At 36.1% G+C, this 14176-nt stretch overlaps 1 protein-coding gene across 7 annotated transcripts in view; it reads right to left on the reverse strand.

The window, feature by feature from the left end:
* The window catches only part of LOC133520751 (tropomodulin-1), a 107619-nt gene that overhangs the window by 59964 nt on the left and 33479 nt on the right, over nt 1-14176 (reverse strand). For 3 of the 7 annotated variants that reach the window (XR_009799804.1, XR_009799803.1, XM_061855380.1), the window contains exon 1: nt 4437-4804. The exons of 1 other annotated variant lie outside the window; for it this stretch is intronic. Coding sequence is in view for 3 of the 6 variants with exons in the window: in XM_061855380.1 (XP_061711364.1) it covers nt 4437-4556 (120 nt within the window). In the remaining 3 variants the exon portion in view is untranslated. Of the gene's footprint in view, nt 1-4436; nt 4805-14176 lie in introns of those variants that run through there. 3 more of the 7 variants (XR_009799805.1, XM_061855384.1, XM_061855383.1) reach the window with 1 other exon arrangement.

Raw genomic sequence — 14176 nt, forward strand, 5'->3', positions numbered from 1 at the left:
GCAGACTGTCAGTACGGAGCGATTCGCACCGACTATTTGTATGAAGTTCATGTCGTCAGCCTTACTCTAAAACGTTCCCTAAATATATGATATATTGGTCCGGTGCTAAGCGATCTGTACTGACGTCCGCATGACACTAAAACCAGCCTTAATGTGGCCGCAAGGCCGCACTATAGTCCGCAATGAAATATGACATAAAAGTAGGAGCTTAATAGCACACCTGTACTGTACAGTGAATATCGGAATATCGGCTAAGTGTGAAGTGCGTGGTGGGCGAAATACAAGTGACGACCACGCATGGTGTGGGAAATATGACAACTTTCATGGGAAGACTTCACACTATTTGACAGCTGTCAACTGTCAGACAAGTCGTAATATGTGTCGCATACCTACCAGCTTGACAGCTGAGAGGCAGAGCGGTAGTATCCTTTCTTTCCATCCTCAGTCGCCTTAGCGAGCCGTAGTCACAAATAGCAACAAATAAAGTACAAAATATACTTAAGCTTGTCGAGCGCGTCGTGACTCACGTTATAGTGGTTTCAGACGCTTTTAGATCCAACACTGCGAATTTACATCGTAAAGCGGTTTCGTTGTCTTTTACTTCCTTTTTTAGGTTTAGGTTCTAATTAGGAACAAAGGAGTCTTATTCTTTACCTTTGAGTCTTTTGGGTACCTAGTTGTAATTTGTTTTCTGTATAATTTACTTTTTCATTATTTGGTGCACAATAAAAAATATATACAATATGTTTGTGCACGTATAGTGGTGCCGTAAACCACGTGAGGTCTTATTTGGACTCGTGTAACTTGTAAAATGTTTTGATTAGGGCTATCATTTTGATGTCATCTTTTAGCTGATATACTGTACTATCATTTAACAATAAAAAAAGTACAGGTCAACGACCTCGTTTTCGAAAAAAAAAAGTGAAAAAAAGGATTTTTTTAACTTTGTTATTAATTCTCGAGTAATTGTGGTAAATTCTCTGTGACATTTATCCTTATATGGCATATATGGCCATAACCTAATTCATGAGCTATCGAATAATTATTATTTTTAAATGTACGATAGGTAAATTTAAAAAAAAAAACGTTGCAAGGGTGCATTTTTAAAATGGTTGAGAAAAAACATAGGTATGGGGGGTGATTTGTCGATAAAATTCATCGTACTATACTTATAGTTAACGGCTCCACTATACGTGGACAAACACATTGTATTATTTATTTATAGAAAAAGCACAATTTTATTCTTCTTTGTGAGAAACATTTACTTTGTCTTACTTACGAACGCTTTAAATGGTTTAGCCAGTATTTTTTAAAATAGACATCATATTTCAGTATCCTTCTACATTTTCTGATTAATAGTGTTTGTAGAGGGAGGGGAATGTTTAAGTGGATGTGGATGGTTTCAATCAAGAAACATCTTGAATGCTGCAATGTCTTTGAAACCGACACATCATACAGACAAAGTGAAAGGAGAATACAAGGGAGGCAGTCCCACCAGGACATGGGAATAATAATTGCCAAGGAAGGGAGTGTTTTGTTTCCCCATTTTAACTTACGGTCATACCTATAGCCCTCGAAACACCTATTATACAATAAGAGGAAGCCTGAGCCCAGCAGTGCGACGTTCATAGGCTGAAGATGATAATGTTGATATTTCGAATCCATCGGGTACCTAAGCTCTAAGTTTACGTTATACCGAACTAATAACGATTTCGCAAGAAAATGGCATCGTGCTTTATCTAAACAGCACGCCGCTAAGACTCCATTGTCTGAGGAACAAAGGGCCATTCTCCGCTGAGGTAGCATTTATGAAGTACTTACTCTCATATGGCAGACACATATTTAGTACACGTTGTGATACAAGTGGTAGGTCTTTAATGTGCCTGACATACACTCGCAACAACCTTGCTGTACCCGCCATTAGAGTGATTGGTCCCTGCCATTACACCACTATCTGCTGCTCCAGGGCGTTTACCTTTTGCCTCTACTTTTAGAAAAACTACATACAAAATGATGTTCACTGTCTTTGTTCTCACGGGCATCAAGCACGACTATCAACACCTCACGATTCACGAGCCAACATTTGCCTAATGTATACGTTCGTGCATGGGCTGGATAAGGCAATTTCTTCATTGCCACGATTTCTATCGGCCTTAATTGATTTTCTAATATGTAAACAATGTTCATTTGTAGATTTTAATAGCACTGGATCATGTGCTCTTAATTAATAAGTAAATGAAAAAGATTTACATTAACTCCAACTAATAATGATTTAAAATTTATTTTGGTTTGCATACAATTTGTTATGGAGTACCTAGGCATTAATATGATCAATCCACTGATTTTAGGTTCAAAAATGTGACGCGTATAGGCCTTGACAGTTTTTTTATCGATATGGATAGTTTTAAAATTGAGATTTCAATTTTTTTTAATCCTCTATAAAATTCTAAGTATTGGTTATTTATCTACATCTTGTAGGTTGTGTGCATCTTGTAGTTACAGGTGCACTTAAAAATACCCGTATTTTCTAATTAACTATTATGTGCCAACATACCTAACCTGCTCAAGAATTTCCCGAAGCAATACCTATCATTATTCAGTTAGGGATTATGGAAATATCATCAGGCAAGCTGGTTGTCAAGTTACCATACACGGCATGTAGACTGATTGGATGATCTCACTCCTTGCTTGGGGTTGATGACCCTAGCAAAAACCTCACGTTATTAAGTACTGTGCACAATTCATGAACAGGTATCAAAATAGAAAACAATTATGTCCATAGGAACATGGGAATAAGAGAATAACGGTTTTTCGTTGATCCAGTGGCTTTCAACTTTTGCATTTTATCGCACCTAATACGCGTTGAATAACATAATAAAATTCTCAAAATTTTCCTCGTGAATTATGCATCTTTGTTTTTATTGCTTCGGTAAAATGGGGTTACTGTGATAGTTCAAATTCAATCTTCTTCATATTTACCTACTACCTAAAATCCTGTGTTTTTTATTGTGGTTCAAATCCTAAGATTCCAAAGTTACCCCTTTATTTCAAAGCCATCCCGTTTTAACATCCTATATGGATTCTTTAATCAGTGTAATAATCACCCTGTAAGTACGTATAATATTAGCGACTTTTAGAATTTTACAGCATTTATTTAGCTCATATGGGAGAGTTTGTAAACTCGCAAATAACTTATGGTCTGGGTTATTAGATTGTTAGCTCTACAAGAATAGGACTAGTGTAATTTATAGAATAAAAATATGTTTAGCAGCATATGATGCTTAGGTAGTATTTTTTAGAGATTCTGTATGTCGTGTGTGTTTTTAAATTATAACAACGTCCCGTTCTACACGTCAATGGACGATGTTGGAAGCTTATAATTATATGTTTCCGAAGCATTTCACCTACGTGAAGCATGAAGCAACAAAGCAAACAAACAAATTTGACACGCTGCGTGTGCCAAGAAGGAGACGCAAAGCAAATTAACATCTCACGCGTGATAAAAATCGACGTAGTGATGTGACATTGACGGTTTTTGATGGTTATCGGCAAAACGTTGGCGTTAGAATGTAGGAAGTGTTAGAGATACATTAAAATTATGATTTTGTTTGTTTTTAAGAGGTTTTTAATGATTGTCGTAATGTAAGCTGTCTGATGTAGTTAACGAATTTTGTAATAGGATATTTGGGACATTGTTAATAAAATAAGATTGAACTTAAGCTGTTAACAGAAAATTCCCAGCCGAACCCGAAATTTTTGCCTCCAAACATTTGGCAACAGAGGTAAATTTATATCAAAACAAGATTCGCCAAGTTTTTTTTAAAGATATTTTTAAACATCAGAGAGTTTATTCATCAGTTGACGGGCCATGTTCGCCTTCACCTTGGGGAGCTGCTTCATATCAGCATTGCATAATGACGCCCGTGACACGCTCGACGCTGGAACTGTCCAAAATAAACACCTCAACAATGATACAGGGATATTTCTAACTCCACGATGTGTATTACGCAGAATGTGGGTAAAGTCTAGACAGTTTTCGCAAAGGTTTGAGTTAAACGAGGTGAGGAATGCATGAAATAAGAGCGACGAGATGGAATGTTTGTTTCTGGAACTCTTCAATATTACGTTTCCCTAATACTTTGGCAAATACAAGAGGTATTTAGAGCCCACGTACCTACCTAGGTTTAATTTTATTGCGCTTGAAACCGAAAAGATAAGTCAGCAATTAATCTCAGTCGAATTGAATTATTTAGTTATTTACGAAATCCGAATGCGTCTGTCGCTCGGCGGAATACGTGGAAGCGAAAATACACCATCGGTTTGAACGAGACCATCCCACGGGGGAATACAGAGGTAAATTAAAGAGCTTTTTTTGTGGTTAATACCTTCTGTACAAGATATAAATACCTATAGCTGGACCAGTCATTTCAACTTACTTGTGGAACTGTCCTCTTTGTCTTGGTAGTGGTGGTGGTGATCGTTTCCACAGTTTCTACGGTCTCCTCCACCTCTCCATCGCCTTCGGGCTTGTTCCACGATCCGAAGAATTCCGTCATTTTTATGTATTAATTCACCCACACCACTAAGCTCACAGCCTTTTTGATACATCAATCGCACTAATCACTTTTCACACACACGTGGCACATTTCTACTTAAACCGAAAGAAAAAAACGACCCTTTGTGTTTGTTAATTAATTTAAGGTATAAGCACTTAGTACGCCGATGATATTTCGTTATTTCTGATCATAAGCCGCAGCACGGCGGATACGGCCAGAGCTGTTCCTTTACAAAATCCTACTGGAAAACTGAAATAACCGCCGCGAACAAAAAGCACCAGCCAAAACATTTCACGTGCAAGATTATTATTAGTTGGACGGTCTAGCCGAGAGCGCTAAGTGCGACCTTTAACATAAATCCTGTTGTATATTTCCTTATTATTCACATTTTGAATTCATTATAATTATCTCAATTATTTTGCTTTGTAATCCTGTAAGCGCTTGAAAGAGCTTACCGTGACACAAATGGTCTTTGTAATGGTTGAGCTGTCACGTCTGAATGGTTTGTTAAATCCTTTGAACGCTCGTTACCTTAATAAAATACCGATCAATTCGTGCAATGTTTCTTCTGTTTTTGTCCATTTTGCCCGATGCAAATGCGAATTGGCTCAAATTCAGATCTCACAATTTTATGATTGCTACATTAACAACACGCATTTAGCTACAGTAAAATTATATGTTTATATGTTTTGTTTAATTTTAGTTTATATATATGCTCTGTTAATATGTGGAGGTCTGTACATATTAATTTTAGGGGTTGTTCTTCCAAATTACCTGTGCGTGGCTAAAGCAGGATCCATTGCCTACGATCATACGATATACGAACATATAGGTATGGCATATATAGATATATAGATATATATGTCATAGGACATTTTAAACTTTATTGCACATAATATAAATTCACAATAACAATCTTAATGCATTATATGGGAGACATAAATAAACACAGAAACATATTACTATATACACATAACATATTATTATTTTATACGTCACCCATTTAAACAACATTTAAAGTGTAAGCATAGGTAACAGCAACTATGACGTAGTGTGAACTAGTATATGTCATTAAATGTCCCGCTTAACTTTGACGGTTCTTGAGAATTTGTAAGTACCTAATGGTTAACTACGGTGTGTTTCAAAGTAAGACTATCTCTGACCGATGTGTGCTTTACATAATAAGTAGAAAATGATACTTAAACTGGACTTCTTCCCAAACTATCCTACCTTTTAGTAGAACCTTTTACGTCTGTTTTAAGGCGGCGCTAAGCGGGCCTTATCGGAAGAACAAAATATGGATACCGTGGCTCCGATTAAAATCTTTATTGTATGCCGCCATCCAAGAGCAGCGTCGGCGTTAGTTGCTGACAGCTCCCCCACTTAATATAAATACCCGCTCTTACACTCCGCGATAAATCCGACGCAGGATTATGAACCGATTTGCTATTTTACCCGCTTATCGATAAGGTGCACTATCAAACTGGCTCACCCCTAAAGAGTTCCTGGTAGCGAGCGAGAAGAAAATATCGTCGTGTAAACATGAGGTTTAATAAAATGTTATCGCATATTTTTAGGTTATCCCGCCATATTTTAGGATATTGCTGAGTAATTTTTATGTATAGGTAATTTTTAGAGCGGAATGTTTCCGAGTTTGAATTTGTTTTGTAAATAAACAAGACAGACAGATGGCGGTTAAATATGGGTCATGTTTCTGAAAGGTGAGGGGGTCAACCAACTTTGAGTGGAATCGCATGGATGAGTGAACTCGACGGTATGTTTCCTAGCTTGCTCTTTCAAGAAACGGGTGTAACCACCTATACGCTTGGTTGATGCAATTAACATTTACGCATTCATGCTATTCTCTCTATGCTTAGAATACCCCGATCTTTTGCTTCAGAGCTCTACAAATAAGATAATTCAGTCTTTAAGCTCCGACTACAAATTTAATTAAGAGTCCATTATCACATATACATATCATTCACGTTGATGTTTAAAGTACTTTCAAAAACTCCCTACTTTAGTTTGGTCAAATCTACTCACTAATCCAGAAGTCAGCACACTTTTAAAAAAATTTAATCAGTAATAATTCTCAGTTTCTGGAATGTCAAAGAGCCTTTTGACTTGGTCAGATCCGCAATTATCGCATGCCGCTAATAAAATAATTTTCTGACCCCTGGTTTAATTTAAACCCGTTTCAGACTGCGCTATTATAATTCTATGGCCCCATTTCTTGTTAAAGGATCTTGCCTCATCCTATCCCTGTACTTTCTAAGTGCCCTAACTCTCATTACACCGCCCAATCCTCGAAATAAGAACCTAGAAATAGTGTAGTCTAAAACGGGTTTTAAAGGCCGACCTAGACCACGTCTGCAGCTGCAACTTAGATGCACACCGATTGCACAGATTCCATGCAAGTTGCAGTTAGAATGCAATCCATCTGCCTCTAAGTCAGGCAAATCGGACACTTTTTTACTTAACTATGCCATTTTTTAGAGACCAAAGTAACGGATTACTCAATGAAGTCTCCCACTGTGCACAGCGATCTGATATCCACTATAAAGATTGCGTCGAGAAAAACGAACAAAAGATCTTTTCACACTGACACTTTCACATCTAACAAGCATTACAAATTTCGTTTTCTTTTATTGTTTGAAATCGCTTACCTACTCTCTGGAAAACTATTAGATTGTATACCTTACCTTTGGTAACCTAGCGTAATCGACTAAAGTAGAGTACAGTCACAACTGAAGGTTAGCCAAGCGTCACGAGTGTCTTTTATTTTTGCTAGTTGGTCTTTCGATAACTTTAGTATGAATAAAATGAAATTTCCTGAGAGCATGATTTTTAGCTCTAACATTAGCATATATAAAAATTTTGAGGTGTAGATACCCCCATTTTAGTTCCATTCTGATTGACGTAGATGGGTGGACTTTTTTGTCTTGTTATTATTCTGTCCCGTTGTATAGTGGCATAGTTTGTCGCAAACTAACCTTACAAGAGCAACGAGTGACACACACTGAAATAACAAACAAAAGACAGGCAATCTAATTGTAATCAATGATGTCATGCGTCGACAACTTTGATCTTATTAATCCGATTTATAAGCGTTTTCGAAGAAGGTGCTAATAACGCGCGTGTACTCGTATTTACGACTTGTTTATGTTAATCTCACCGTTTCCTTCGACGTGTTTTCTTGTTTTTCCCCGATGCAGGCTCACAAATCCCATTTTCCTGATCGCGGAAGTCGTGATGACTTACCTGTAAATTAAATTAAATTTATAAATGTTGTTTTAACAGGCTTTATGAATGTAATATGCTTTTTTGTGCTTTATATGGGGTTATGGATGTTTTCTAGGTACCTATTTATACATATCTATACAGGGTGTTTTTGTTATGTATGACCATCTTCTGAGGGGTAAATATGTACGTATGTATTGCTGAGCAAAGTTTACTATGGGCCCAAAAAAATTTACTGTTCCATAGAAAACATGGTCACATGATTCACCGAAATAAATGAAACAGCTGATATTTTTTTGCGTTTTCGGGGTTAGCCCCATAGTAAAAGTATGGTGAGACAATTGAGACATAACCAAACATTGTAGGTATATTATATAATTTATATATGTATATCGCCGTCTAATACCCACAAATCTTAATCAGCTTACTATAGGACTAGGTCGGTTTGTGTAAGATTGTCCAATAATATATATCTTTAAGCATAATTAGAGAAAACAAAGGTAACGGAGTTCCACCGCAGACTGAAATCACAATGTTTGCAATGGTGGGTTTAGGTCATAGAACTCAATTACCATCGGTTGCCTATCTTGAGATGGATTGACACCTTATTCTAAATAGCTTCTAGATTCTGCTTGCCCTTGCCTTTAGATTATGATAGAATACGAATATGATTTTCTGTTATTACCTTAAAAAATGTGTAATGCTGGCATCGGCGGTATCGCTAATACATAGACAGCGACATTGAACCTTCAATATTTATTATATTTAACTTCCTAATATTTAACAATTATGTATGTTGAAAGTTTGAATGTAACCAAAGTAATCATTGCTTATAAAATTCGGAATCAAGTAAAACTTAAGGAAATTTTTGAATAAGTGTAGCTACCACCAGTTCGGCACCACCTATCGCCACCATCTACCACGCTATCGAGAACGTAACTTACTTTCTAATCTTTCTATGCATCTCTCTCGTACTCGCATATAAGTGCGAGCGAGATGTAAAGAAAGTAAATTACGTTCTCGATAGCGTATATGTCAGTTTTGACACTGTCAGTGACTCATGGTACGGGTACAGAAGCCTAAACCGAAATTCGCAAATTGCGAGGACCTTTCTCTTTTATTCTCATTGAGACGTAAGTAATTAGAGTGACACAGAAGAATGCCCGCAATTGGCGAACTTCGATTTTCGCAGTTATAAGCCCAGAGGCCCTACCGCAAAAGACGAAAACTGAAATTTCATTATACGCCTCTCTATAGCTAAAATATGCAAAAGCGATACAGACAGGCAGATAAGGCCCTCAGAAATCAGAACTAAATTAACAAATTAAAATTGCTACATTCAAGCAAATTTTTTAAGTTGCTATAAAATGTCTCTTTGATATCATTTGACGGACGACAAAATGACATTGTTATTTAATGGTTTTTATGGTTTTTTGTATTATTGGATTCGTCCACTTGTACGTTATGTCATATTAACAGAAAGAACATAAATTTAAATATAATTGCTGGTGTAAATCTTTCCACGGCTGATGGTACACTCTGGTCACTGGTGTTTTACAATTTTACAGTCGGTTCCGTGCGAATTTCTCTATAATTTAGAAATAAGTGTCTCATAAAACGGTTCTAGTAATAAAAAAAACAACGGGTTGCACTCCCGGAGTGCCGACAGAAGTGAAAACTTGAATATTAATGTTGTGCATTTTTGATATTTTGGAATGGTTACGGAACAATTTTGCACGAATTACTTTAATTATCAGTATAAAAGTACTATAATTTATGTGGTAAAATACAATATTCATTTATTGCGCTATCGTACACAAACATGACAATTTATATTATATTAAAAATTTAACACTTCAGAACTATTACAATAATTTAACATTAAAAAGTTTATCTCTCAGAAATATAATATAATAATCCATAATTTAAACGACTCCTACATCATCATCATTAATAGAACGATCATGGAGTTTTTCGATCAGGTCACGTGTCCATCTTACGAATTTTCAAGTGACCTGTCGCGAGTTTAACATTTTTTCCCCATCACAAAAAGTGCACAGCGCCGCTAAAGAAGTTAGTTAGTTAGTATATGGTCGTTATAACAATTAATTACGAGTATATATGCGCAGTATACGAGTAAACAAGCATGAACGCCAATTTGTTAGTTATTAATAAATGTTTTATTGAAGGTTGAAAGTTCCAAATGATCTTTTGAGATTAGACCTAAATGTAAACATTGTATTTGTGTAAATCCTGTGTTTTTATTGGCTGCGTATAATATGCACGATGCCACAACGATGCTATAAGTCTGTACTAATAAAGAAAATAGTATGTAGCGATATAGATTTACTAGTGTCTAAACTGAACCACTACAAAGTTTAAATAATACGCGTTCTTTTATGACTAAGAGAAGTACCGCGAAAATGGTTAAATACCTGGCCTTAGAAACAGTATCTAGGTTTCCGAACCTCAACAGGAAAAAACGGAACCCAAACTAGGAACACTTTGTTGTCCGTCGGTCCGTCTGTCTATCAAGACCCTTTATCTCGGGAACGCGTGGAGGTAGTGAATTGAAATTAAAACCATTACGCCTGACTTTCAACCCGGAGGTCGCGAGTTCAAATCCTAGCTCGTATCAATGAGTTTTTCGGAACTTATGCACCTACGGAATATTATTTGATATTTATTACCACTAGCTTTTCGGTGAAGGAAACCTGCGAAGAAATTCAAAGGTGCATGTGAATTCCCTAACCCGCATTGGGCCAGTGTGGGGACTATAGCCCATGTCCTCTCGTGCATGAGAGGAGGCCTGTTCCCAGCAGTGGGACGTATTTTTATTAATACTGAAATTTGGACCTTACTAAAAGAAGTTTTATTTACTGGTACCACGCCTAATACGTAGGTTAGGTTAGGTTACAAACGAAACCCTAATCATAATCCATAACCATAAGGGAAATGTAAACAATTCCGTTCTAAATACAGTTGATTAAGTGACGAAACGAAATGGTGCCGTGCGTGACGTGAAACGCGATCGGCCCGTTCAATATTCATATAGGAGATTACGTAATAGTGGACAGATACACCGTTGACACTTACAGAAAAAATGGCTATATTGATCATTAACATTTGTCTTAAAGGATGTCCTAGAGGAAGGAAGCTAACTTGTAAAACCCATCTACAGTAAAAGGGACCTCCCCGCTTGTCTTACAAGTTTACTACTACTAGAAAGGGACTGTACTGTAGTAAAAAAAAAATGTTTTGGCCATTTTGGCTACGGAACCCAAGAAACCGGCCAAATTAGTCATAAAAGCAAAAGGGCGTATCTTACCGGCACTTACGTCTTAATAATAATCCTCAAAAGAACTTTTTTGGGAATGTGTTTCTAATAACTTTTTCCTATTTTTTATACGCCTGGTTCAACGTAGACAGGGGGAGGGAGACATATTTATTTTGTCCTTTTTTTTGCGACGTTATTTTGTGGCACGTGCCATTTGTATTTTTTTTTTTTACTTTTACCCTCCTTAAGTATATTATAACTTAATTAGTATATTTTTAATTTTAACTTACTAACGAAATAGCGGCTTACAAAATACATCCGAATTCTATTAAAATATACCTCACAGTTTTCGAGTAAACCGGCAGTGACATGCGGAGTGCGGACAGGCGGAAAGGGTTCCATTTTTGCTATTTTGGTGACGGAACCCTCAAAAGACTTCCACTAATATTACCAGTTATAATCTTCCGCTTATATTATAAGAACACCATCATATTATACTTTTCGATTGATAAGCTAAGCTCAGTTTATCCAGGCCTGATTCTATGGTCTATTTGTTTAAGTATTTAACAAAATGTAAACAAACCACAATAAGGTATTTTGTTTAGCATGAATATTCTTCAGATTAGATTTAGATTTAGATTTATTTATTTTCATAATGATAAATTACAGTATAAATTATTCTTATGTTAATCTATATGAATTTACATTATGATCGTCAATGATTTGGCATGCAAACATATAATTATAAAACGTCAATAATAATTATCAAAAAAAAAAAAAAAAAACAAATTCGAAATTACCGTCAAATTAAAAACTACGAAACAAAAGAAACAGGAAAACTAAAAAGAAATAATGGAATACATGTCAAACTAAATATTTAGTAGATATCACATAATGATCGTCATTAAAACTAAGAGCAGTAATAATAATATTCTAGAACAAATGTCATCTTAAATCAATTTTACATAAACTATAATGTTAAACAGTTATTATAATTTTAATTCCATGTATTCATTCAATTACAAAAATTTCAATTTCATTCACTTCAAGTCAATTAATTGAAATCAATGTGTCAAAACTTATAGAATATGATATGCATATTACTCACTCAACGTAACAACGAAACTGCTATAATATATTTATCGGGTAGGAATATATTGGGATAATTTGATCAATCAATAGAAATTTAGTTTTGTAATTGACTGCGTCGCTCTTATCTGGCTCTAACAATAAACAGTAGATTTTTGACGATCACGCGGTAAAAAATGGTCAACGTATCCGCAAAACTGGTGTATCTACTACGAAATTATGTAATCTGTAACCCCGTTCAGTAACGCTGCGTTGCATAACGTTATGCAAAAACTATTCGTTATTAATAGCAAGGGGTGGGGTCACGGCCTACGGCCTCGCTCTCGCGGCAGGTGAATGAGGCCGCCTATGACAGGTGAGATGCATTTCCTATGTTTACGTCTATTTATAAGTAAATAGTACGCTGGGTTATTAGTGGGTAGTGAGCATGACGCGAGATGTATGTATCTCCTACTCATTTTAGCCCTTTCCCGGCTGCATTGTATCTTAATTTGTATTCTAATTAGATCTAGATGAAATTGATATTTCAATGTACCTATACCCTATATTATCACTTCTGTTTTTTTAAACGTTTAGATTTTATTCTGAAAACATTTGACGACCTGTCTGGCTTAGTGGGTAGTGACCCTGCCTATGAAGGCGATTGTCCCGGGTTCTAATCCTGGTAAGGGCATTTATTTATGTGATGAGCACGGATATTTGTTCCTGACTAATGGGTGCTTTCTATGTATTTAAGTATTTATAAATATTTATATATTATCATCATTATATTATTGTATAAGTACCTACAAAACAAGCCTTATTGAGCTTAATGTGGGACTTAGTCAATTTTAATAATCATTTCCTAACTCACTCCACACGCAGTGATATTAGTGTTATTTTAACCATCAAACTTCTATGACATTATGACGTATAAATAACACTTCCACTGAGTGTTCTATCCAAATCGTTGCAGAATTGTCTTGGTCTGACTCCATATGATTAGTTATGTCGTAGTTAAATATAATTTAAGACTGTTTAGCTTTATGAATGATTTTGTCCTTGTTAGTTGTTGCCATTACATGCGGTGGGCGGGTGACGGGTGACTCACGGGATCCAGCACGATGAAAGATACCGTGTATTTATATCTTTACCTATAGTACTTACTGTTTCATGCGGTATGCAACGCGTGTTTGAATTATAAAACTATGTAAACGGATTTAAAGTAAATCCCGACATTCCGAACCGAAAATTCAGCGTTCGTGGAATAGACAGAGTTATTTGGAGATTCTTAGTATTAGTAGGTATATAGGTGTAGGGATTAGGTAGCGAAAGTTGGGTATGGCAGAAGAGGCATCAGTCAAGTGAATGCAGTGGAAATGAGAGCGTTGAGAAGTGTGTGTGGTGTGAGATTACAAGATAGAATTAGGAACAGTGTGATAAAGGAAAAGTGTGGACTAAACGAAGATGTAGTGGCAAAAATTGAGAAAGGTGTGTTGAAATGGTTTGGACACGTGGAAAGAATAAGTGAAAGAGAAGAGGGAGCTGAGAGGGATAGACCTCGGCGAACTATCTCTGATCAAATCGGGGAAATCCTAAAGAAAGGCCAGGTCAAGAGCACCCTAAACCAGCGAGCGTGTATAAGGAATGTTAAGAAAGTGAAGGAAACGAAAGAGGTTTGTTATGATCGTAGCAAGTGGAAATCCGTGGTCTCTGCCTACCCGTCCGGGAAAAACGCGTGATTATACCTATGTATGTATGTAGCCAACAGATAGAGGCACTAGAACTTTTAAAATATGATCTTGATACTCCAGCTAAGGTAACAATAGTAAGTTTAGTTACATTCGAAAATTCTAGTGTATTCGGATAATTCCGACTACTTCAAAATGTCAGTTAATTCCGTAAGTCAATCATAATTCCAATTTTTGGAATTACCCGACATTCTGAAGTTTCCGGAATTACCCGAATACATCTTAATTGTTTACTCAAGTTTCGGGCAAAAAATTATTGCTGATTTTCCAAATCATAATAAGAT

The sequence above is a fragment of the Cydia pomonella genome, chromosome 8 (assembly GCF_033807575.1).
Source record: "Cydia pomonella isolate Wapato2018A chromosome 8, ilCydPomo1, whole genome shotgun sequence".
In the NCBI taxonomy this organism is placed as follows: Eukaryota; Metazoa; Arthropoda; class Insecta; order Lepidoptera; family Tortricidae; genus Cydia; species Cydia pomonella.